The sequence below is a fragment of the Sciurus carolinensis genome, chromosome 9 (genome assembly GCF_902686445.1).
Source record: "Sciurus carolinensis chromosome 9, mSciCar1.2, whole genome shotgun sequence".
Taxonomy (NCBI): Eukaryota; Metazoa; Chordata; class Mammalia; order Rodentia; family Sciuridae; genus Sciurus; species Sciurus carolinensis.
This window is the reverse complement of record NC_062221.1, coordinates 80,445,633-80,472,768: the sequence shown is the minus strand read 5'-3', so window position 1 is coordinate 80,472,768 and position 27,136 is coordinate 80,445,633. Positions and strand designations below refer to the sequence as shown.

Sequence of the window (27,136 nt, the reverse complement as noted above, 5' to 3'; positions counted from 1 at the left end):
AATGGGTGCCAGAGGTTTCATTTAGGGTCGGGTTATGTGGTTCAGTCTGAATCAGGTTCCATTACTTACTATTATGACTCTCTGAGAGCTCTGAGCTCCCAGGAAGGGTGAAGTATGAAGAAAGACAAAAATCAATACTTGGATCAAGAGCAACATTTAAACCACATTTTAATGGTATTTTATTATTCATAAAATGAATCAACTCATTATCACTCTAAAAACAATGTGCTAACTATCTGGGTGATTAAACTTTCTTTTCTGATTCTTAAGCCTAAAACTTACTCTAAGATTTTTGAGATATTTGAATATTTAAAATAATAGATATTTTACATCAAGAGCATTTTGTAAAACATTTTGCAAACGTTTTGAACTGGCAGGTCACCAAATCCAGACTTCTTTCCTGCATAGCTCCAAAGCATCCATGAAGGATCCAACCAGAAGTGGTCCCTCTGGATGAAGGAAGGGTGCTGCAGCCACAGCAGGCCTCATATCACAGTCACACCAATGCTTGCTTCCATCTTCAGAACCGGCTTGTCAGCTGCTTCTAACTGAAGTGAGAAGAAAAAAACAAAAATGCTGAGAGCTTCGGAATCTCGCAGCATTGACCAACAACTTGGAATAGGATGTACTGGAGAGTCATCTCCACCCCCATGGAACATCTCCTGGCCTTTATTGTCAAGAGTAAAAAGGAAGTTGCAGGAGTGAGTGAGCAAGATCATTATCTCATCATTGATAAAGTGGCAGCAGCAAGACAAACAGGGGCTCAGTTCAGCACCTGGGGCCTGCTGAACTGAATGCAGGTGGTTTATGGAGGAAGATGTTCCACTCTGGCAAACACTGACTTAAGTACCTTACCTCCAGCTGAGCTTCAGGTCAGGTTTTTCCCACTCTGTTAACATAGCATCGAAGAATGTAAAGAGTGACAGAAAGGAACAGATACCTCTCAATTTATATTTCAATAATGCTTAATAGTTATAATCATTTTCATTGTAGCACCAATAGAACCACACACAATAATAGAAGTAAACAAAACCACCTCTTCTCTCACCTAATTACAACATAACCATTTGATTTATTTTTTTTCTAGTCATTTTTTGGGTTAAAAGATGTCTGTTGTGTGTTTATGTTTTGCTTTCCTCTTCATAGTTTACACTGGACTACACAACCAGTCTTTTCAATGGTTGTATGATATTTTCTTGTACGAATGTTCTGTATTGAACACTTGGACTCTTTTAATTATTATGGTTATTGTCATTAGAAATAGTATAGTGTCCTGGGCATTTTATTTACCTTAGTACTTGGACTACTTCCAAGAACCACTGAGTCAAAATATGTGAGCATTTTTATGACTGTTGTTATAAATTGCTTTTACTCATCTATCAGCAAAATAAAAGAAAATCAGTTCATTCAATTTTCATCTATTTCAAAGAAAAAAGATTTTGACATTTAAAAAAACTGCATATTTTAAAAAGCAAATGTGGCTACTTCATTGTTGTTTAATTTTGCATTTTGTAATTTCCTATTTTACCACATTAGATATTGTCTTGTACCTAAACAGACTGTCATGAGCTTGCCTATTAGAATTACAGTTTTCCTTGTTTTGCTATATGTGCTCTTCCAAGATAAAGATATTACTTGTATTTCAGGCACATAATTCTTGCAAATAGTTTTCCCTAGTGTATTGTTCACGTTTAAATCTATTTTTAAGTTTTTAAAAAATCTAGTTTTAAATGCCCCCTGTGTCATAGGCATGCAGGGTTACATTTTACTTAGATGGAGATAAACCTATTTATCTGACGGTTTTTATTTTTTAACCCAATGATATGTCCTTTGACATAAAGTCATGTAAAGCAGACACACATACAGATATTTCCAACAGACACATTTTGCACAGCCAGCTGTCAGATCGCTAGACTCATGTTTCTCCAATGGTCTTGCTTTCTCATGTGCTCCATTCTGAACATTGTTTTTTTTTTCTCCAAAGACTCTGGAGACATTGCTACCTCTATTTCAAATTCCTTCAACATCAGCTGGCACTATCCATAGTGTATCTTACATTGCTATTTAATTTTCCTCCACTATGTTTTGTCTGTGTAACTAAAACATAAATACTTAGAACTGAAGTCATGACTTACTACCTTTTGATATCTTTCAGCAGTACATGGTTGCCTGAAAAACAGTTAGGTGAATTGGGAGCCACCAGTGTTGCATGTGGGGTTAAGTAGCAGAATAGAGAGGGGAAACCAGGAATCTAATGTTTTATGAAATCTAGAGAGAGGAAGTTATTTTAAAGATAACTTTTCAAATTGGAATTTGGAGACACTAGGAGAATCGACTAGCCAGTGGGAAGTGCACTAATCCACACCACCCTAACTAAGGGCAAGTGCACTTCTGGTTTCCATCTCCAATGGGCATGTTCCTGGTCATGTTGAGGAAATTGGGGAAGCTTACCAGGCTTTTGTTTAGGTTTTTTCTGAGAGACCCTTTATATTTCAATATCCTTCTCAAGTGGTAGTGCAGATTCTTCAATCTAGAAATTGAGATAGGAGACAGGAGTCAAATTCTGAAGCTGTTAATAAGGGTCTGATTTACACGATCTAGTCTACAATCTAATGTACAATCGAGCCTCAGAGCAGAGCAGTCAGAGCTGGGACTTCTGACAGTGGCAGCATGGTGTGCATTGTCCTGGGAACCAGGACACTTTGCAAGGATGTTGTGAAAGGAAAGCCACAATCCTAGGGTAGTCGTGGTGGGGAAAGGGTTTGGGTAGCAGAAAGAAAGCTGGCACAGAAACACAGCCAGGATCTAAATCAGGGAGCAAAAGTATCTATTAGGTAACGCAGTCTGATGATTTTCTCTACATGTTCCACAGGCTGATGTTTGTGTCCTTTAGTGAACTCCTACTTTCAATCATCATGCCATCATTTTTTAATTTTAACTGATGGACAAGCAGTACTTTTTGAGAATAGGCCCAGGAAGAACATTTGCCTCCCTTGCTCTTCCCACCACCTCCCCCTCACACCCCATATACTAAGCTCAACTCTGCAAGCTTGTTAGTCCCATAAATAGAGAGATGACCTAACCAGCAGGCTCTGGAAATCACTTAATACTTCATCTTAATCTCCTCCTCATCTTTTTATTTTTATTATAATTTCCCTTTGCTATTCCAGGCAGAGGTAGGCTGGTATAGACATGAGGCAGTTTTGCTGTATTTCTCTGCTCAATTTCAATTACAGGGTCAAATACTGTTTCATAACTTAGAATCCTATTGCAAAGTTGACTTAGAATTTAGAAGACCTTCAGATTCCCAAGTGATCTATCCAAATTCATAGTGAACCATGACATTGGATCAATATTTGTGGTACTTTCTGTGTAACTTAGGTTAGCCTGGGACAGAATAGGTTATAGGGCATTCATTTTTGAGTTCCTGCTTTTTTCAGGCACTGTGAGCACAAGAGCATTGTGTTTTCAGGTTGAGAACCTTCACCCCAATCCCATTTTAACATGAGGGGGAGGGGAAGGGGCTCAGATACACTGCAACCACAGCCATCTCTGGTGGTACCTGGATGCTAGTGTAAGTCAAGGAAGTTCTGATATCTTTTGAAATTTGATTTTCTTTGTCATTTCTTTAGTATTTACAAATAACAATTTATATTGTATACCCTGTGATAACGGAAATTTTTCATACCAAAATCTACGTAAGTGGTTGAACCACTAAGATTAGTGTTTGAACTCTTTCCGAATAAGAAAAATACATTGGTAGCTTCCATAAATTGCAGACTTTCTTTTACCCAAACAAAATTTAAAAAAGAAATGTTCCAAGTTTACCTTTTCCTCAACATTACTTTCTTCTTGCAGGTTTTCATCCAAGAATTCACTTGAAACTGGTTCAAAAAAGATGGTGTTAATTCAGCCACTGAAGTGGGTCACAGTTTCATACAGTTCAACTATTAAATTAGACCATATTCAACTCACTCACACTTGGGATCTGTGATCACATTGGTGTGAAGGATAACCTTTTAAAAAAAAGGCTTAAATAACTTTTATTATAAAGATTATATAACAATGTGTAGAAAGTTTGAAAGGTAAGGAAACAAAATCATCTATTATCTCAATATCCTCAAATATTTTTAATACATAGTAGAAGTGCCAGGGACCTTAGTAAGCAATGAGGACACCTAAGAAAGCACAATAATTTTAGGATTCCATGCTTTCTTGGAGTTTTTTGGTAATAGAACAGCAGACCAACACACATACAAACAAAATCAAAACCAACTTGATATTGGGCTATGGGACAGCACATATTGGGCTACAGGAGCACACAAGAAAACCATTCAGTGAAGTTTTATAGATTTGGAATTATTGTTGATGGCTTCCTGAAGAAAAAACTAAGATTAAAGGGATAAGAAGGAGCTAGCTGTATGGAATGGAGACCTGTGGGTAAGGGCATGTTTAGAGGGTTCTAGGCAGAAGGAGTGTTATTGTGAAGGCTTAGGAGTGGGATATCCCCAGACTCCCATTTCAGGTGAACCATTAAGTTTGCTATGGCTGCATTTTGGAGAAGGAGGAAAAGAGACATCTGATGAAGGAGCAGATGGTGAAGGACCCACTAACATTTCCTGTAGATGCTTAATCTTAAGGTCAGTGGGAACCTATATAAAGACAGTAATTTATGTCCACTTAGTTTCAAAATCATACAACTGTAATGTAACAAAGATATAATTCATTTAAAGTTAGCAACCCAGTATTTTTATCATTGGTATTTTTACTTGACAAGTATCCTAAGTCTTCTCTACATTGCAATATAGAAAATTTACTTTCTATTTTTATTTATTTATTTTGGGTAGCAGGGACTGAATCCAGGGATGCTTAATCACTGAGCCACATCCACAGCCCTTTTTTATTATTTTACTTAGAGACAGGGTCTTACTGAGTTACTTAGCTCCTCACTAAATTGCTAAGACTGGCTTTGAACTTGTGATCTTGCTGCCTCAGCCTCCCAAACAGCTGGGATTACAGTTGTGCACCACAACACCACTGGAAAATTAATTTTTAGTGTCTTCTTAGAGTCTTCTTGATTGCTTGTTGACTTACTTAACCATGTTTATCATTATACATTTTGATTTTTTCTAAGATTTTATTCTTATAAATCATGCTCAATGACCGTTTTCATTTCTTATTTGCTTTATATCTTTAGGATAAATGTTAGAAATTATATTGTTTAATCAAAGGACATAAATACTTTTATGCTTTCGGAATCTCTATAACTTTAATGACTTAATCTGGTATCAACAAAGTAAGAACATATAGTAAATTTCACTACATTTTTTAGTCTATAAGTATTATTATTTAAAAAACTAAGAAAGTAAACCAAATATTTGTTATTATATTATTATATCAGTAATATTGAACATTTTTCTGTATTTCATTTTCAATTTCTTCATTAAATTGTCCTTTGTTTATTTCTTCATTACTAATATGGACATTGGCACTCAAGATTTTGAAATTAATTTTTATATTTCTAAATTTAGACATTATTTCTCCTTTAGATAAATGACAACTATTAACTTCTATTATTTATTTCAAAGTTTAATTCTTCATAATTTTTAAATCTCTCAAAATTATTTTTCAAATTTTAGTCAATGAACTCATAGTAATTATTAAATAATCATTTATGTTTTGATATCATTTTTATGATGTGAAATTTTATGAAGAATAAAATTTATATCAAGATTAGCCATTTAGTTCCAGTGATTTATATGTCAGTTCTTCAGAAAGTACACATTATTTTTATTACTACCACTATATAAAAATATTTTAATTCAGGGGAAGAGCTAGTAGTTCTCTCATTAAGTTTTTTCATATTATTTAGATAACTATGCATGTAAATTGTTATAGATGAAATACAGTAATTTCTAAGCATAACTTGATACTCTGTCTGAGTTCATATATTGAGTATTGAATATGGCAGTTGAAAGGATTTCTCAATATTCTAGGCAGCATGCAAGTACCTATTCCAAATATATATATGGCTATCTTATAAAAGGATAGTAAGTTCTCAAATTTCCCAAAAGAAATAACTCACTTATTGTTCCTAGTTTCAGGGAAGTTGTATGTGTAGATATATACTTTCTTGTTTTCCATCTATGTTTTTTCACATCAACTGAAGTTTGAATAATCATTACTTTTGTGAAATCTTCTATGCCTTGTATCTGAAAGTTTATAAAATGCAAGTTAATTTCTGAATACATATAACACCATTAAACGTTTCTCTAGTTAGCTACTATTTCAGGCCCTTTCTAAACATTTAAAAGATGATTGAAATTATCAATAAATCAACAGAAATAAGACAGATATCTTAAGATTCTTAGATAGGTTGATTGGGGGAAGGTCAATATTCCATATACTCTCACTACTTTTAAAAATATTTTCTCTTTCAAATGAGAAAATTATGAAGTTTAATTATTATTTTAAAAAATCAACAAAAGAGTTTTTCTATATGGCAGAAAGAAAGTTTAAAAAAAACAACATTTCAAGAAATCATTCCACCTGCGGTTGTTTTCAGGACGCATTGAATCACCCTGGTACTCAAATCCACAATGAGCAAGGCTCTATGAGTAGGGAGGAGACAGAGTTGGACAAGTTTAAAGGGGCTTTGGGACTTTCTTGTTTGGCTGTCTAAATTCCCAACCAGCACCCATAATGTTATGGTTTAGATATGAGCTATTTCCTCAAAACACATGTGAGATATTGCAGGAAAGTTAAGGTGAAATGATTAGTCTATGAATGCCTTCCCTTAATCAATCCATTGGGTGGTAACTGCAGGCAGGTAGGGTGTGGCTGGAGGATGTGGGTTACAGGGCACATACCTTTGGGGTTTATATTTTGTCCGTGGTGAGCACAGTCTCTCTCTCTCTCTCCACATCCTGGTGCAATGGTGTCCTGAGCTGCTTTCCTCTGCCACACCCTTCCTCCATGATTTTCTGCCTTACTTCAAGCCCCAAGGAATGGAGTTGCTATTGGACTGGGCCCTCTGAAACCTTGAGCCCACAAATAAACTTTTTCCTCCTCTTTCTTGTCAGGTGTTTTAGTCAGTCAAGAAAAAGCTGACTAAAACACATCCTAAAACTCTGTTCTTTTGTGTTCAGGAAGTGAGGAAAGAGCATGGCAGAGAAGAATGCTTCACTTCCTCTCTTATTGCACATCACACTACTGCTGGTATGTCCACTTAGAAAATTTTAAGACTGTTCCTCACTTCAGGCTCCTCCCATCCCACCTCACAATTTTTCTTGGGTCCCGATTTAGCCTGTAAGTACTTCCATCATAGTTGTTAACATCTAATTAATGTATTTATGTGTCTGTTTCCACTTGGTTGAGAGATCTCTGGAGGGGAAGTCCCATTTGTCTTTATCATTTGAGTGTCTAGCACTATTTCTGCCATATATTAGCTCTTTAAAAACATATTTAAATATATTTGAGATTAATTTACCGGACTCTGCATTCCGCTTCCAATATACTTTCTGTAGCTGTATTTTTATGTGTCCCATAATTCTTTCTGACATGTTTCTCTTACTTTCCCTCAACACACAAAAGTGTTTTTTCTTAAAAGTGTTTTACATTTTTTCTTTTACACGTGCACCAATTCTCATTTTGACAGGCAGAGTAACTCAATTAATAGTTTAAATGAGAAGGCCTTCTCTTTTATACTCACTTGGTTTTCTTTTTGGTACTGGGGATCAAATCCAGGGGTGCTTTACCACTGAACTATGACCACAGCACTTTTTTTATTTTGAGTCAGAGTCTCACTAAGTTGCCTCGGACTTCCTTAAGTTGTTGAGGCTGGTCTTGAACTTTGATCCTCCTGCCTTAGTCTCCCAGCTGCTGGGATTACAGGTGTGTGCCACTGGGCTCAGTTACACTCACTTTAAATGTAGCTGGGGAAAAAACACTGGTATTCAATTCAGCAGGGTCTGGTTTCTAGAGTACTTTTGATAGGGTTCTTCTGCGATGCATAAGTAAAACTAATAGGCCTTGTTTTGTCATGTACGCCTGCACCAAAATCTACAGGCCAAAATGTACAGCTAGGCCTGTTTCATTGGTATTGGATGGAAATAGCTAGTTACTTAGGCCATTGAATGCCAAAGCATTCAGTGAAGACTGTCTGTGGCCGTGGTGGGTATTTATGAAGTGGGGGAAAAAGAGGATCATGGGAAGGTGGAAAGCTGAATTCTAGTAATAACTTTTCTGATACTAATACACTGTTGGACATAAAGAATATTGGCCTGAAGACAAGAATCAATATTTCTTTACCTGATGACATGTTAAAGGAATTAAGAAAGGTGCCTTATAAATTTTTCGTAACAGACAATCTTCTACCGCTCCATGTATGAGGATAACATAGGTTACGCTTTCATCATAGATACCAGTTTTGGTATTTTTTGGTATATCTCTTATGTGCATGTTATAGAGTTTTAATTGCATCTTGTAGTTCCAATCCTACAGGAAAAACACAGTCTCATAGTCTATTGATTATTTCTAAATTTTAATATAAATTTTTAGTCAATATTTGGCATTATCTTAATGCGAAGTTTGTATAAATACCTCTTACCTCATAAGATAAATGTTCCCTGATTTTTTGGGCAGTAATTCCACGTCCAATTTTTAGCCACATTTTATCTTCAATGACAGAATACTTATGTTGAAAGCCTTCACACAAGTGAGTTTTGGGAATAAAATATGTCTGGGAAAAGGAGGATATAAATTTAATATTGCATTCTGTGCAAATGTAGCTGAAGAAATAAGATTTTCCCTATAATAACATTAAAACTAAGATTTTAAATTTACTAAGTTTTTTGCTGTGACTTGGAAACATAATAAAATATATATATTGATCACAATTTTTGTGATCTTGTCCTGAATTACATTTTATTTTCATTTTTGTGATGTGGTGTTGGGGAATTTAGCTCAGGAGCTTGCACATGCTAAGCAAATGCTCTACCACGAGCCACATCCTCAGTTCCACTTTACTAATTTTATTTTATTTTATTTATTTATTTTGGTATGAGGGATTGAACCCAGGCACCCTTGACCACTGAACCACCTCCACAACCTGTTTTATTTTTTATTTTGACACAGGGTATCTCTAAGTTGCTCAGGACCTCACTAAGTTGCTGAGGCTGGCTTTGAACTTGCAATCCTCCTGACTCAGCCCCTCAAGCCACTGAGATTTACAGGTATGAACCACCATGCCGGGCACCACTGTACTGAATTTTAAGAGGCCACATGATCTAATAAGAGCTTAAGTATTCTTCTATTAAATTGTATGTATTTAAGTGACATTATATGAAGTTTTGATATATGTATATGTTGTAAAATGATAGCCATTATCTCACATACTTATTTTTATTAATTTATTTTAAAATGATAAATAATAATTATGTATGCTTACTGGGTAGGGACGCTTATATAGTTATTTTTTACTTTGGGTTATTATTTCATGTTTCTTTGCAAGTTTGGTAATTCATGATTCTTGATGATACATTATAGTTTCCAGATTCTTTCGTCTTCCTCTGAAAATTGTTGGTTCTTGCTAGAGGAGGCAATTCATATACAGTCTGATTACTGTGAGCTTGTGTGAGCTGGGTTTTACGATTTGTTTGGGTCAATCAGAAAACCATATTTTCTAAGACAGTGCAACTTGGAAACTTTTCCCTCAAGGATTCTATCAGGGCTTGTTCTTAAGCTGTTAGGGTGGATCTAGAACAATACCCAATCTAGATCATGATCTTTATTTCTGAAGTCTATTCTTTCTTGTCCCTTAGCTGTCTACTTTTGGTTTTAACAAGTATGTCCTTCTCGGGCAAGATGGAACCTTAAAAGTCCCTAATCCTTGGTGCTTCTAGACCTCAAGAGTCTCTATTCCATTTTTAATAATCTAATAAAGCCTGGCATGGTGGCACACACCTGTAATCCCAGAGGCTTCAGAGGCTGAGGAAGAGGATCACAAGTTCAAAGCCAGCCTCAGGCAACTTAGAGAGGCCCTAAGCAACTCAGTGAGACCCTGTCTCTAAACAAAATATTAAAAGGGCTAGGGATGTGGCTCAGTGATTAAGCCACCAGTACATAAGCAAACAAACAAACAAATTTAAAAAACCCAAAACTTAGTGAATCTAGCTTTGCCTCATTCTGTGCATGTGCAGTGCATCCTCAACAGAGGGCTTGTGGAGAACCATCCCACAGACTCCCTGGGTCTCCTTCTGTAACTCCTTCCCTTGCTCCCTGATTGACATTTTTCAGCCATCCTAACCTCTCCCACTTCTCTCTTTCCATGAGATTCTTACTTGCTGCCTCATGGGTGGGATCAGGGTGCATATAGGGCTTCCATTGCAAATTTCTCTTTTTTTAAGGTTTTCAGACACAAACTTCCTATTTCAATGACGGAAAACATATATTTTGGCATATATATTTTGGCAAATTTGTGGTCATGTATGGTGAGTAAGCTAGTAACTTCATCAAAGTCTGAAGTAGAAAGCTAATATTTAAATTCAAATCCCAGGTATCACGTAATTTCACTTAAAATTTTTTTAATATGTATCACCCAGTGACAGAAATGTTTCAGAGGCATAACAGGTGATTATCATACTTAACAAAATTAAAAATAATAGTATCATCTGATATTCTTCTGATATTAAAATTTCCCAAATTGTCTCAAATAAACTCGTAATAATTGGTTTGTTCAAGGACTTTGTATTTGGTCATTGTATTTCCTAAGTTGATTTTTAATAATTTTCTCTTGCCTTCTTTCCCTCTCCCTTCACACACTATGTCATTGATTTATTGGAGAAATCACGTCATTTGTCCTGCAGACTCTTCCATATTCTAGATTTAACTGAATATTCCTTCCTAGTGTTTCTTAACTTGTTTCTAGCTTTGTATTTTCCATAAACTGGGTTGATATAATGGTTTGTAGAGCTACATATTTTCTCCTTTTGTGACTTCATGGGTGGAAGCCATCATTCTTTTGAGTTCAGATTAGGCCAATGGGAACCCCACACATTGGAGATTTTGTCTTCAGTCATCTGTAAGGAAGATTTCTATTAAGTTCTATCACTGACTTTTTCCCTTTCCTTATATTCCAAATTATGTTATTGAGAGTTAACATTGCTGACTCGATTTCACCATGAAGTAGCTCAGAGGATTAGTTTTTGTGGTTAAATTCCTCTTTTGATATGACAGATTCACTTTCAGAAGCCATTTGTCTGGACATTATGCTAGGTGAGTACAACTTTGCAATAAAGTTTGTTCTACTTTTTGTATTTTTTTTTAAATAGTAAGTTGAAACTAGACAGTAGTCATATATTAAACATTGAAAAGATCTTAAATTTTATATTAGACATTGGTTGAGGTACTACAGTAAGACATATATGATGTTTTCTGACCTCCACTACAGTTTTGCAGGTGGCAGAATATTTCATTGGCTCATTAGTTAAGCAGTTTAACTCTCCTATTATTTCACCACTGAGCACATAGTCTGTGTAAATGACTGGGTAAGCTTTCTCCTCTGTCTCCAAGAGTATTGGCTTATTCTCCAAACCCAGATTTACTCTTTTAAGCTGTTTAAGAACAAAGAAACAGAAAAATGCATATGCCAGGTAACTTATATTGTCCAAACTGTCAATCTTAAGGTTTCTTCCCACTTTGGTTTTAACAATTATAATGTATACACGTTATTTTGAAAATAAAAATACTTATTTCTCCGTAAGTAAACTTATTATTAGCAACAGCCTAGACACAAAGCATTTGTAAATACTCTGATCTTTCTGATTTCTCCCACTTAGTCAATCTACTTTATATAAACATAAAATGGACAATAATTTATAATTTTGCCTTAAAAGATGATCCTTTTGGTGGATTCCTGTTATCTATGAGAAAATGTGACTTAAAAGGTTATGTACATTGTTATCCATTCTCTCTGATCATCAAAATTATAGTTTGAATGATATCTGCTGTCCTAAAACATGAACTATGTAATTCCTAACATGGAAAGCTATTATTCTCAGTTTTATAAAGTTTTTCTTAAACCAATGCTCACAAGTACATTAATAAATATCCCTGCTTTACCTTTACCATGCCTGAAATAATGATATAGATTCCTTTAGGCTCATCACCTTCTTCAAATATATCATTTCCACAATCAAATGTCACAATTTTAGCTTTTTCCTAAGGAAAAAAAAAATCACCAAATTCATAACTTATCAATGATATTTTGGCAGTGGTTGAGAATGTTGAAATTCACATTTTAATAAAAGTATTATATTTTTAAAGTAAACATTCAATAAAATATAATATACTGTATTGGTAATAAATTTGTAAGAGAAAATGGAAATTATGAATAGCAAAGAGAGGAAGGTAGATATTCATGGCCATTTTAAATTTCAGATGGAATATTTTTATATAGGTGAGGAAAGAAGTAATCTAAGAATAAGAATATAATGGAGGAATGAAAATGTTTTATGTGAGTAAAAAGTAATGGAAACAGATGAAGGTTTAAGGCACATATGATTCATATACTCATGCTCTAAATAGCTAACTAAATAAATTTTTAAAAATTCATTCACTCTAATTGTTTTAAGTAGGTGAAAAAATATAATTGGTCTTTAGGCACCAGATTTACATAGAAAAAATATTATTAAAGCCAGTTAGACCCATTTATTTGTTAATTCCTAAAAGCTTTATTGAGTAACCACTATGCAGTATGCAACGTGAGAGAAGTTGGATACTCAAAAGATGAGTGAGCTAAAAAAACATAGTAGGTGACAGAGCTGTAAACATAATTGTAATGTAAGGCACTTAACACCGTAATGAAAACACACTGGGTACGATAGTAGCACCTTTGGTCCTCTGACTTCAAGGTGGACTATAGGATGGAAAGGAATCTGGATCCAAGACCTACCTCTCTGAGAACCTCTGGTGGAATGTTTCTGGAGACACAATCAGAAAGTAAATTTTGAAAAAAGTGTCACTGAAGGGCATTGCAAGGAGAGTAAATAGCATCCACAGATAAATGGTATTAGAAAACAGTGTAAAGTGCGTGGGGCACCATGAGTGGATCGGTATGAGTAGAATATTAAGGACAGACAACAAATGGGAAACAGATGAGGACGCTGGGAAGCAGGCAGGAACCAGAAGGTGGAATGACTGTGCATGTCAATCAAAGCGACTTTGATTTTATCCTGTAGATGACCTGGAACAATTAGAGAGTCTTTAACAGGGGTATCATGGCTAACTATTTACTTTTGAAAAGATTAATTGTTGGTACATGAAAGATGGTATTATTAGGAAATAAAAATCTTACCTGAATAAAGTCTATACAGTCTTTATCTTTCTCAAGCCACGGAATGTGATATATGGTTTCTTCAACAGTAAGAGGCTTGATAACAGATGGAAAATCAAGCACCTCTTTTTTTCTGGCCATGATTAACTAAAACCATAAAATTTAAGAAAGAAGCTAAGCCAAATTGGAGTTCCCAGAATAAAAAAAAAAAAAAAAGCTATGTCATTTTCTATTATTTCCTAATCTTGATCTTCTGAGATTTTTGTTCTTTCATAGAAATGTCAACCTCTCCCCTCTTATCACATCTTTGAATCTCTTTATATGATAATTATTCTAAAGTAGTAACTTAAGCTTTTTAAAGCAAATCCTCTTACTGAAGTATAGCAGATGTCCAAAAAACGCACAAAGCATAAAAGTCCATGAAAAGCAATGCAGTGACTGACCATGGACTAAAACCTCTGAATTCATCACCTAAAATAAACCTTCCTCCTCTAAATTGCCTTTGTCAAATGTCAAATTTCTGATACTTGGGAGGACAAGGTCCTTTTTGTGTGTTCCGTCTTCTTCAAGTTTTGTATGAAATGCTTCTGAGACATGTGCACACTTAGCTGTCATGATGATGAAAGGTGAGAGATGGGTAACTGATACCTTGCTAAGAGCTAAACTTGACAGATATTAACCACAAATAAGTATCCAAACCTTCCCCTGGAATATGTGAACCCTTCAATTGGCTCCAAAGTTCCAACATGGTTACATCAGAGAGATTCTTCCATGCAATTCTTGTGTAAGTGGGGAAACAGATTTCTGGAGTTTTCCTTCTCACTTTTGTTTGTATGTTGGGAATCAAACCTAGGTAACCACTCTCCACCAAGCTGCACCCCTAGCCCAACACTCAATGTTTTTGAAAAAAAAAAATTTTTTTTTTTCTGAGCAATAAATTGTATTAGTAACCTATTTGTTAGGCTCCCTTGAAAAGTGTTCATTTTTATTATGGTTTATTAGATTAACTGATTATTTTATGGGTGATTCACATCTTAAAATTTTGATTCTTTACTGCATGGGTTGAAAACTATTACCTGGTAGGCCAACTTTGCTTGAGGCCTACTTTTGTAAATAGTTTTTTTGGGGGAAAGGATACTGTTAAGTCATTCATTTGCATGTTTTCTATAGTTGCTTTGGTGCTACAATTACATAATTGAATAGTTGTGGCAGGGAACCACAGTGCTTGCATAATATATTTGCTGTGTTGCCCTTTATAGAAAATGTTTGTCAAACCCTCCTCAACAGAAATATGTGTTCAGTGAGTTTTTTTTTTTTTTTTTTTTTAGCTCTTACCATGTGGGTGATACATAATTCACACTGGGTCTGTACTTAAGGATTCAGAGTTTTTAATTGCAATTGTTAATAGATGGGAAATAGTCTGGGAAGTAAGCAGAAGGCTGACTGTGGAAGGACTTTACATGTCCTTCAAAGGGATTTTGATTTTATCCTGTAGATAACCAGGAACATTGAGAAAGAATAATTTTCCCCATTGTCTTTGCTATATACTAGTTTGTTTCTGGGCACTCTATTGAATTCTCTTAATAATTTTACAGCTTTTAAATGAAATACTTAGGATTTTTAATTAAATGATGACCAAATAACGGCAGTTTATAGAATGAGTTGAGAACCTTTCTGTCCTTTAACATGTCATTGTACCACTTAAGTAACTTTGAGAAAGATATTGTAGTTAGTCCTAAACCTACAACTGAGCATTTTCATAGATTATGTTATATGGGAAGTGTTATTTCAGTATCATAGATAATTTTCAAGAACACATTGATATCCATTGGAGTGTAGGATGAAGAGTAGATTCACTAGACCATTGGTTTGGGAGAAAGATATGATCTTTCACTGTGGTTAAAATGGAAAGAGAAGTTGACCACCGGGCTATAGAAAGAAAACTTTCCATGGTGGGGGCCTGTCCTTAAATAATTATGTTACGTGAGATTTTTATATCTGAAGAATGATATTTATTGAAAGAGTCAAAAGTAGGCTTCAATACCATGAATGACTACATATGAAGTAAACTCATTTGCTCTGAAAATATTCTACCTTACCTTATAAATTTCAGCACCTTCGATTTTATGAACAATTCCTTTTGACCTGAACACCTTGACAATTTCTCTAGCCATATTGAGCATGACATAAATCTGCTCCTTTGTTTTCATGGTGACAGCAATTTCTGGGTGATCATACTCTAAGTAGCCTGAAAGAGGACAAATTATTTTCAGATGCAATGAGAGCATGGTTGTAAATGTTTCATGTGGATAATAGCTAATGTTTCTTCTCTAACTTCCTAGACTAGAGCCTTCAACACAGGGAAATGAAGCTCTCCCTGACTGGCCCACTGTAGTCAATCAGCACTCACGAGTAGTGCCAGAGATCTGCTGTTTTCTTGACAGCATTCACACCTGTGCCTGAGCCCACGGGAAAGGACAGATAGGCCTCGTCCTAAAGCTGAGTCATGCTGACCCACTGACACTGGGAGCTGCTTGGGGCTCTAAATCTGGTGTCCATGATCTACTTTTTTATTCTGTTTGGATCAGGAGTTTTCACTATGAACTGTGTGCTCAGATATAGCATCTGGTTTAAATCCTTCCATTCATCCAGATTATTGTCCTCTTGCCTTGCCTATGTACTTAGATGACTTATCTGTTTATGTTTTCTGCTAATATCTTCAGGGTTCTTGGATTCTGTCCACTCAGATTCTACATTTGGACTTTTCTTTGACCTCTTGTTTGTCCTGGTACCTGTTCGCCATACACAATCTCACAAATCTGACCCCATTACCAGGCTTCCTGTGTTCTTTGGCTGCCTACTACCTGGTACTGGACCTCTTTTCCCTCCTCACACACGAGCATGATACCCTAAGACTCGTCCTCCACTAGGAGCATGACCCGACACCAGAGAATAGTTCACTGAGCCCCCCAGAAGTTCTGACAGAGATTTCCAGCACTTTATTCTGATTTCAACTCAGTGTACTCCAGAACCCTTGAATGACAGCTCTGTGGCCAGTGGAGAGAAAAAGCAACTTCTTTCCCTATTTTGTTCAGGAAGGCACAAGTTTGGAAGAAAATGGAATTAATAAGGCTATAAAATGGCATGCATAATTGTGGCATGGCAATATGGACTATTTAAACAGAAATTAAAAGGTCTTCATTGTATCTGACAGCAAGAACAAGTGTAGAAATGGATCTATTACACTATACCCATATATACTAGAAAATACAATTATGATGATGTTGAAGTTATTCTCTTTATTATTATTATTGGAAATAAGTTTCCTTAAAGAGTAGGTTAGCTATTAAAAATAATCATTGTTTTTCAAATCATGATGATAAGAGATGATCATGCTAAATATGTAGGAAGAAAAGTACTTACCTAACTCTTTCATAGCTTGTTCCATATTCTTTGTTACCTGAATTAATAACATCTATGGAACAAAAGAAATATTATCTTCACTAGAAAAATGAAACTTTATGTCTTTACATTTGCAACTTTTGGATACTGAACCAAATCTAATAACTTTATAAAAAAGTATAATGGAGGGCTTTTTAGGGACTAGAATTGAATGTTGTGCAATGAAAGATTTCCATTTCCTTTTTTAAAAATTTTCTTTCTCTTTTCTTTTCTTTTTCTTTTTTTCCTTTTTGTCTGTGTAAGGAATTAAACCTCATACACTCTATCACTGAGCTACTGAGCTACACCTCCAGCTCTGAAGTCTTCTTTGCTTCAGCAAGAGCAGTGTAGAAAATAAGAAATGGCATTACCTAGGCTGATTTTGAGAAACCTAAAGGTATACGTATGTTTTCCCTCAAGGCAACTTGCTTTAGGATATTATTGATTTGCGAGGTCATGTGGGGTACTTTACCATTCATCTTTATGAGACCCTACGAATTCGGGACACAGAAATGGCTTTCAACCTCAAGGTGAATAAAAGGTTTGGCCCACATGTATGAGAGTCGAAACAAGGACAAAAATTGGACAGTAATTTAGCCATCTAAGTTCTTTTGCATTTTTTCTTTTGCAGCCTCCAATTCCAGTACTAAATATCAAAGGTTAAAAAAGACAATAAAACTCAGGAAAACAGATTTAAAGTTGCATGATGAAGAGAGGAATAACTACTTTGTGTGATCCATCATACATTGAGGGTCTAGGATTTTGTATTACAAAGTTTTGGGCACATAAAATATATCAGTCAAATGTTTTAAATTGCCTCTGGAGGCAAATACTGAATTCTACCTGGACAATAAAGTGTGGGCACATGACAGTATTAGTTTGCTTCAAATTAGAAAATAAAAAATAAAATATAGAATTTAGGTGCTAGCGCTGTCTCTGGCACTTACTAGCCTTGGGATTTTGAGTCAATCATTTAACCCCTCTCAGTCTCATATGTCTCATCTACATAATGAGAGACTTCTACAAGATTTCCTTGCAGATGCACCTTTGTTTTCTTTACTTCTATTTGTTAGATCACTCACTGTTATTTCCCTTACTGTTTACTAAAAGAAAAACAAAGAGATTGTAGGAGCTTTGGGACATTACGAGGAACCTTTGCCCAACACTGCCATTCCTTCTCACTTTCCAGTATTTCCTGCCTGATGCATCTGCAGTCTAATAAATCTTGGAGCTTGCATTGGGAGAAAGCCGACTACTGCATACGAGCTTCACAAGGACCAAAACGTGATTTACAAGGGCCTTGTAACTTGCTAATGTGAAACAGACGTTTCAGTAAGAAAATATTTGAGTAATTTAAATGTAGATTGGTTTAAGCTTTTGCAGAGATTAATTAACAAACCAGAAGTCAGAGATCACAGCTAAATGTACAGGTTGAGAACATGATGGATGAGGTCAACACAGGTGGAAGGAGTGAAGCCTTTTCCTAGTTTTTAAGGTTTTCCTCACCTGTTTCACTTGTTCAGAACTTGCAATTCGATCAATTATATTCATGACATCTGCTTCACCTTGGACGTATCCTTTTAGTATAGCATACTTAAAGGAGAGCTGATGACTCATCTTTTTATCTATTATTTGCAGCAACTTTGGAGTTATGAGCTGAGAAAAACAGGACTACTATTGTAATATAAATTGCACAAATTTTATTTGCTTATATGTTGATCAGTTTAACACAAATTAATAATAAAAAATTAAGTACCCTGTAAGGTAACTACATAACCTACAAGGATTCTTATTTTATTCATGTTGTCTTTATAACTTCATGACTAAAGCTATTTCTTATAATGAATGATGTTAGGTACCTATTTGTAGCTTACAACTTTATTCTTTATGTATGTACCTTATAGAGTATGGAATGCTATTTTTAAATGGTTTTAGTTCTTGTGAAACAATGTGATTTATCTTCTAAGTTTAGGTTGTAAAATGACTATAAAGTACTGAAACATTCACATGCTAAAACTATAAAACTTCCTACTAGATGGTCTCTTTGGGTGAGAACCCACCACAACCATATCCCCACTAAATTCCACAATTAACTTCTCCCTTTTGTCAAGGATTTAAGTCTCCAGATTTTATGTTGTTAACCGTGCATCTCCCTAACTTCAGCAGAGCTAGCTGTTCCCTGTGTTTTCTCCTCTATGCTCCATAATCTCCATACACTACACCCAACCACTTACCACTAATCCCCAAAGATTCAGCTTAAGTATCACCTAATAAAGGAAGCTGTTTCCTTTATTATTTCAGGGTTAACTTTCATACTACTGTTTTGCATTTATCCTACCATATAACTTTAGAATATCTAGAATACTTGTCATTTCCCTTCTGTAATAAACTCCATTGGTGCAGAGACTATCTTAATTGTCTTTCCAGAATACATAAGCAAACAACTTCTTAGTTGGGTTATGAGTTTCTTTATCTAAACTTTTCAGTAGGTTCTGTATATTCTGTATATTCTGTATATTATGAGAAACAACTAACTAGATGTTAAAATATACTAAACTTGCCTTCCTTGGGTTAAATTACACACTAGCATTATTTACTATTTTATAGAATACTAAAGAAGTATTGATTACATCCTTTCAACTTATTTGATTTATGCCTCTCAGTAGCAAAATAAAAATTATAAACAATCTATACTGTTAGCTTAAACTCTAGATAAAATGGGTCTCATTTAGCTTAGCATGTCACGCAGTGCTGTATTATTTGGGTCCATGCCCTGCATACGGATAGCAAGAGAACCAGAGAAATTATATCTGTAGTCATATATTCTTACATGCCTTGACATAGAGTTTCATGTTATTGAAATAATCATACAAGAAATGAAAACTACACATCATACTTGTTATAGAAACATGATTTAGAACCAGGTGCGGTTGTACACGCCTGGAATCCCAGCAACTTGGGAGACTGAGGCAGGATGATTGTGAGTTCAAAGCCAGCTTGGCAACTCAGCAAGGCCCTAAGCAACTTAGTAAGATCCTGTCTCAAAAATAAAAGATATATATTAAAAAAATATATAAATAAAAGGATTGGGGATGTGACTCAGTGGTTAAGTGCCCCTGGGTTCCATTCCCAATACCAAAAAAAAAAAAAAAAAAAAAAAAGAAAAGAAAAAGAAGCACGTTTGAGATATTAAAGGTCATTTTTTATACCATTGTTCAACAGTTTATGACTGTACATAATATGGAACATATATTTTTATTCTTAATTTGTGTGAATCTATGCTATTTGTTTTGTTCCTATGACAGGTTAGGGTAATTGTTGTTCTGTTTATCTCCACCTTTCATCTTCTTGTATCCACAAAAAGAAATATTACTTCAAGGTTAACTTGTGTTAATATGAAATTTTTCATGTGCTCTCTGTTAAAAGGAAAAGCTGACATGAGTATGTCTATACTTTCATGTGATAAACTAATTTCTAATATAATTTTAATTGTACCAAACAAAAATGTTATAAAACTTGATACATTGAAGGGAGTTAAAATTTAAAATATAACAGTCCAACAGAAAGTTGTCATAAGTAAACTGATTTTAGCCTATATTTCATTAAACAGGAGAAATCTGAAATTGCATGATTTACTTGCTCTTTACCTTCAAAATGCGTAATATGCGAAGAAATCGAATAATTTTCATAAAGACCACTTTGGATTCAATGAAATTCAAATAATAATTAATGGAATTTGTCTCAGTAAGTATTACATCTATGATGCCAATCAATGTAATTACTAACTCAAAAATGTTCCAGGTGTGTGAAAAATATTCCTTCCTCATTGCTGCCATCTGTTGATTTAAAAAGAAATGACATGGTCATGTTTTTGCTTTTACATCATTTTCCACAGTACCTTAAATATCACCGGCTAGGTTCTTCTCTATCTACCTTAAGAGTCTGCATGTCTGAAATGCCACCAGGAAAACAAAGACTAGCAAGTTCAACAGCAAAGCATTCTGTAAAGGAGCACTCAGGACCATTGCCTTAGACTGGGTCATAAAGTACAGGCACAGATGGAAAGAAGCAGATTTATAAGTGACACTGGAGACAAGTGGCAGCAGTGGAAAGGCAGACAAAGGCAAGCAAACGTGCCGTGTGTCATGGTCCTTAAATGTAAAATAAATAGCCCACAATGCCACAATAATTCTGAGCGTTATTATATCACATTATATGGAACTATATGTTTGATATCCAAAAATGTGATTCTGAGTAATAAAAAATCTAGCTGTTTTTGTGATACATATGGGCAAGATTTTATTAAAGTAGCTTAAGATGTAAAGATTTATTTATTAAAAGGGTATGTTTTACTCACTGAAATCATTTGTGTAATTTCATTCTGTCATGATGGAGAATAATTTTTAATCTCTAGAAAATCAAAATAAAAGTAAATTCTTTGCCAGAATTGCCTTAACAATCACACCAATCCTTTTATTTCAGTCAATATACTTAATTTTATAACTAACATAAGGTTTCATCATCATGTGCACATCCAAATAAGTACATTTCAGAAACTATTTATATATAACCATATATAATCATATATTCCTACATTAGGGAAAGAGTAGCTTATCAGGATGTTGAAAATTTCAACAGTTCAAGTTATAGGATATCCTTTTCAATAAGATTGTTGTAAGCTGAGAAATTGCCTTTTTAAAGGCTAATTCCATGTTTGTTTTCCTGTTGTCTTCTTTACACATCTGGAGAACCAATGAGGACAACCAGAGTATTTGTTGATTCATTTATTTAAAATCCTTGAAAAGGATGGTTTTTACAAGTAAAAAAAGAAATAGGAAATTAATACTCTTACTAATCTCAGTATTAGGCATAAGACCGGGTAAGATTACAAAGTTCCCTTTCTTTTTGTTTAACTATGTTAATTTGAAGGCATTATATTATAACAATATGAATTCTGGAATCAAGGATTTCATTGCCTTAAATTTACAACTGAGAAAACTTTTTGATAATTCTCTCCAGAGTCAACTGGACAGTTGAGGTAGGTTTCTAGGTGAATATGAAATTTCTAGTAGAACATGGATATTCTGGAAGGAGCTTATTTTACAAATTAAAGTGGAAGATACTTGAAAATTTTAATATTCTATATCTATAACCCCATTTTATGTCATTTAGCTATTATCATAGTAATTAATTGATTGATCCATGGCATTTATAACACAGGAACACAAAATTTTTAAATATTCCAGAATGGAGACATGCTGTGGTGATTTAATATCATAACATCTTTTTTCTTCAACATAATTATTTTAATTTAGACACGTTTAATTACAATATATACATATACTAGTAGTAAACATATTAATTTGAAAGGAAGTGGCTGAAATACTGGAGCATCTATTCCTAGGGAGAAACTATTCAAAATACATTCCATTTTATGATAGTTCATTTAGTTAACCCTTCTCTGTTTCAAATCATTGAAAGTCTGCTATAACAAAGGTTTCAATGAAGACTGTGGATTTCAGAGTGGAAGAATGGGTTTCCAGTGAAACTTAGAAGGAAGACTATGTTTACAGAAGTTACATTTCTTATGAATATGATTTTTGAGATATTATCATCGCGTTCTGTCAGGGAGATCCACTTGGTAGTTTTCTATATGAACTAGGGCTCTCGATAAAATTTGAGTCTGAAACATAAATTTGGAAGTCATTTAACTATGAATAATTATTGATGCTAAGGAAATAGATGAGTTAGCATAATCAATGAAGACCTTTATTATTTAATTTGTGTCCATGTCTCTTGCTTCATCTTTCATATCCTCCATAAAGATTTAACACCTCTCCAATTTTCTAAATCAGTCAACCCATTCCTGAGTTCCAGTCTTTAGGAATGATGTTGCTTGCCTGTGTCAAAATGTTCTCTGTTTTCCCTTGTTCTCATTCATTATGCCACTTGCTTGTGTACTCATTTTCTTCTTTGACTCCTACACATTATTCAAATTTTAACTCAAGTGTCTCTTTCTCTTGAAAGACCTTACCATTATTCTTGTTTGTTCCCATAGTATCCTATGTACACTCATGAAGATACTAATTTGTCATTTTTGATTACACTCATGAAGATACTAATTTGTCATTTTTGATTAATTCATCTTGTTTTACCAGTTTGTTCCCCTAACTCCACTCACTTGATTTTAAGGTTGCATAGGAGATGGACCTGTTCATGTTTTATGGAAAGTATATGATTCATTCAAAGAAATTGCCATGCTTGTTAATAAACAGAGTCTTGTGTGCTTGTGATCACTATTTTCCTTGAGCCCTGCTCACATTTATCCAGGCTGAGGAAATTCAGCATCTGAATCTGGAAAGGAAAGGACTGGCTCCTTTTTTTATTTTTCCCAAGTCATCAGGTAGCCTCTGTAGATGTCTCACTACCTTCTTACTGAAATAGAGCATTGATGAGATTATTCACTTAAGTACTTGAAAGGACTGGTATAAAATGTAGGACTTTATCCACATTCAAGTATTTGGATGTGTAAGGAATGATCTGGAATTTATGGAAATATGACCACAGCAGAGGAAAAGCCCTGTGTAAAAGGATTTCATGGGCTCCAAAAGGAGAAAGGGTTTATTGAACACAACGTTGTCAAGGAATGGCTGGAAGCTTGGGTAATGTGCTGGATCTCAGTTGCAGAAGTGTGATTGGTCTTCCCCTAAGAGTTTTAAGAGACCAGTTCTCTAACAGAATGAGAAATATTTTTTTGGAAAATTTTGAAAATACAAGGCACGGAAATTCAAGAATGCACTGTATAACAGAAAGAACATGAACTTTGAGGGACTGAATCCTAACTGCTTTTCATTAGTTATGTGATTTTAGACATGTTATACAACTTATCAAATACTGAGGTTCCTGATCTGTAAAACACAAGCATAATATATATCTTACAGAATTAAAATTCTAGGATTTTAAATCTTATAATTGAAATGAATAGTATCCTTATAGTTGGTAAACTATTGTTGTTATGAACATAATGGAAATTTTAAAGGTGGGGTGAAAAAGGGCAGAGCTGAAATCAATAGAAAAGAAGGTTAAAAAAAAATAAGCAGGTTCCAGGTTGCAAACTGAGCAGTGAGAATGATTCTTGAATTAAGAATCATTTGATTCAGGAGTTAATTTGTGAGTTAAGTTGAAGGTAGAGACAAAACCAGGATTGCACAATGGGAGTTTCTTCTCGGTATCTCCAGAAAGTGCAGTGATGTCTCTACAGTCCAGTTCAGATGTCTTAACTGAGCCTGACCATGTGAAGCCAACCAGAGCTATGGCAGCAGCTCAACCTTGGTACAGTACAGAGAGTAATAGAGGCATCTAACAAATAACATTTTAAAAAAGAGATAAATATATATTATTAGATCCAAAGGCATCTTCATCTGTCAGTTAGATCAACACTGCCCCCTTCTATAGTTGAGGAACTTATGGTTGGGAAAAGTTCAGTATCTTGATCAATAATTTATCAGAGAATACCAAAACCAGAGGTAAGGTAGACAGAATTCCAGCTTGATTTTTTTTCCCACTACAGTGTGTCTTAAATGATGTTAGGGTACTCTTTACTCTAACCTGCACACTATTAAACCTACCCCAAATTGTTTTATTCCCTTTTAATTCTGATACCTCCTACGTTCTTTCCAACTAACTTGGAATTTACCATGCACCATGTGATTGGATTTGAATCTGCTCTTTTCCACTACTGTGACTCTGCAACAGCATATACATTTTATAGCAAAGATTTGAGATTTATTTATTTTGTCCAAATATTAGATGTAATTATTCTATTTAAATTTTCTGGCTAAAATATCTTATGCTACAACTTGTTGATCCATATGGCAGAATACTGCTGTCATTGCATTTAAAAATCCAGTAATGACTTTTTCAAGTATAAAAAAAAAGTCAAGCTACCTATTCATTTGCTTATCTATCTAGTATAAAAATAATAAAATGAGCATCCATGTGCTTACCACATTGCTGAGTTTAAGAACATTCCTAATACTATTTAAACTGTGTCCTGGTTTTTTTTGTTGTTGTTGTTGTTGTTGCTGTTGTTTTTTGTTTTTTTTTTTTTGTTTTTTGGGTACTGGAGATTAAACTCAGGGGCACTCAAACACTGAGCCACATCCCCAGCCCTATTTCATATTTTATTTAGAGACAGGGTCTCACTGAGTTGCTTAGACCTCACTTTTGCAGAGGCTGGCTTTGAACTTGCAATCCTCCTTCCTCAGCCTCCTGAGCTGCTGGGATTATAGGTGTGCACCACCACACCCGGTGACTCATACGGTTTTAAAATTTATTTTTGCAATATGGAATCAATGCTATAAACATGCATATTTACTATTGAGTCACCCTAAAACCCTCTTTAAAAAATAAAGTCTGTACTGAGAAGGAGAACTTCATATATTCCTTTAGAAAATTGTCTGTAGCTAGTGTTAAAACATGAGGTTAGGAAGTCTCATTAAACATAACATCTTCTCACACATAAATTTTATATTACCTTAAGGAGATCCTCTAGAATATAAAATGCAAGAAAAGAGTAGTTAGTGTATCTTATTTCATGCTCATAGATGTCATTTAACTGGGATATCCAAGAGATAATAATAGGAAATATATTCATTAGTACCACAAGGTATCCAATATACTCAAATTCATCAGTAAATACGATTTTATGGCATAGACGAGGAATGCAATATCTGTAAAAAAAAAAAAAACAGAAAGTTTTATCTGACAAAGGGATTATGTTAAATTGTGTTCATTATTCACTCAGTTCTGCTCTAAGAATTAGTGGCCGTAGACCCTGTTGAAGTCTGGGAAGCAGCCACCACTGGCTAATATTGTCTCCCTGACTCAGACGTTGTCCTTTTACTTTCTTCTTTGGCTAAATCTCTTGAGTCTAGTTTCCCTTTTTCTTTCCTTCTTTTATCACCTTTCATTAACTTTTATTTTACTTTTAATAGAATGCTTTTGGTATAAAATATGGATAATTCAAACTGGAAATATTTTTGAAATTAAACAATGAGAATTCCTCTCACCTATATTATGAACAGAAAAGGAGTGATAGCATGTATATGTTTTTCTATTACCTGCTTTTTGAAGAACTGAATATGAATATGTTACCTTGTCCAGCATCAAATTGGTAAGAAAGCCTGTGATGTGTGGTATTAGAATGGTATGGACACAAAATCTTATCAAAAAATTTGGAAATGATGTCTGTGTGGTATGAAAAAATAGTTTTCATACCAAGGATAATACTAAAGAGTAGAACTGTAGATGAGAAGATTTACTTTTTATGTTTTTAATAATACTTAAAAATATTTTCAAGTAGTGTAATAAATGCATTATTGTTAAAAATCAAATGATGTAATTGATCAATAAATCAAGTCATGCTGGATTATTTTCTCACTCTCAGGGGTACATTTGTATTATGGGGCAGAAGCTCTTTATAATTTGACCACGTGATTACATTGCTAGAGTCTGCCCAAGCCTGAGCAATGCTTGCACGTGAGAGGAGCCGTGGAAAGTAGGCCTGTTAACTTCACAACAGGGCTACCTCTGCCCTCTCAGTCTGCTCTCTAGACTACTGTTCTTGATCTCCTCCAGCAGCAAAACTGTATCTGGTACAGTATTGCACTTGAGCTACTTTTGGCTTAAGTTTATTGTTGACTATAATCTGTCTTGTTGGTGTCACATGAGCAAATTTTGCAGGAGAAAGAATGGGGACTAGGGGACTACTTACATTTCCTTTAAATCTTTAGTGTTTGTGTTAACTCCTTCATTTCTCCTGAAAATGCTACATTGCCTCTTACTTACTATTTTGGTTATTGGTTCTACTTGGTCATCTGGCCACTACTGTTGTAATGGATCTTATTCTAGAGGATAGTAGATCCACGTGAACGTTTGACCTGATACTATGTATACTACCCTAAATAGGCCCTCAGAGACCTGCAGAAATAACCACAGAGTAGTTGGTCTCCTCCCTTTTGTAACCAGGTTCTCTTAAGAAAAGTGTCATTCTAGTCAACTGTTCATCTAAATGACCATTTGACACATATTATTTCTCATCCATCCCCAGATCAAGGCCTGAAAAGCTCTTTTGGCTAATAAATCATGGAGCTGGGATTCTAAACTGAGTCACCTGACTCCAGAATCTGTACCATAATTTACCTTGGAATGGTGATATTTAAAGGATACAGGGACTGCCAATACTAGCTTTTCAAATCTCTTTTTTTCAAATTTCATCAACAAAAATAATTACTCAGAAGAGTTGCAGCTTAAATCACTATTAAAGGCTTTTACAGAGTTGTAATATAAAATTAAACATTT

At 34.7% G+C, this 27,136-nt stretch overlaps 1 protein-coding gene across 1 annotated transcript in view; it reads right to left on the bottom strand.

Annotated features, from left to right (window-relative positions):
• Positions 1-231: 231 nt before the first annotated feature.
• Slc9c1 (solute carrier family 9 member C1) overlaps positions 232-27,136 on the bottom strand; it is a 64,924-nt gene continuing 38,019 nt past the window's right edge. Inside the window, exons 14-27 of the mRNA XM_047565052.1 lie at positions 25,311-25,506; positions 20,422-20,610; positions 18,281-18,430; positions 16,757-16,808; positions 15,433-15,581; positions 13,355-13,480; positions 12,121-12,219; positions 11,439-11,612; positions 8,609-8,740; positions 8,311-8,496; positions 6,086-6,212; positions 3,829-3,884; positions 2,452-2,530; positions 232-548 (exon numbers count right to left, since the gene is read on the bottom strand). Of these exons, the coding sequence (XP_047421008.1) occupies positions 2,486-2,530; positions 3,829-3,884; positions 6,086-6,212; positions 8,311-8,496; positions 8,609-8,740; positions 11,439-11,612; positions 12,121-12,219; positions 13,355-13,480; positions 15,433-15,581; positions 16,757-16,808; positions 18,281-18,430; positions 20,422-20,610; positions 25,311-25,506 (1,681 nt within the window). The 3' untranslated portion in view covers positions 232-548; positions 2,452-2,485. The remainder of the gene's footprint in view (positions 549-2,451; positions 2,531-3,828; positions 3,885-6,085; positions 6,213-8,310; positions 8,497-8,608; positions 8,741-11,438; positions 11,613-12,120; positions 12,220-13,354; positions 13,481-15,432; positions 15,582-16,756; positions 16,809-18,280; positions 18,431-20,421; positions 20,611-25,310; positions 25,507-27,136) is intronic.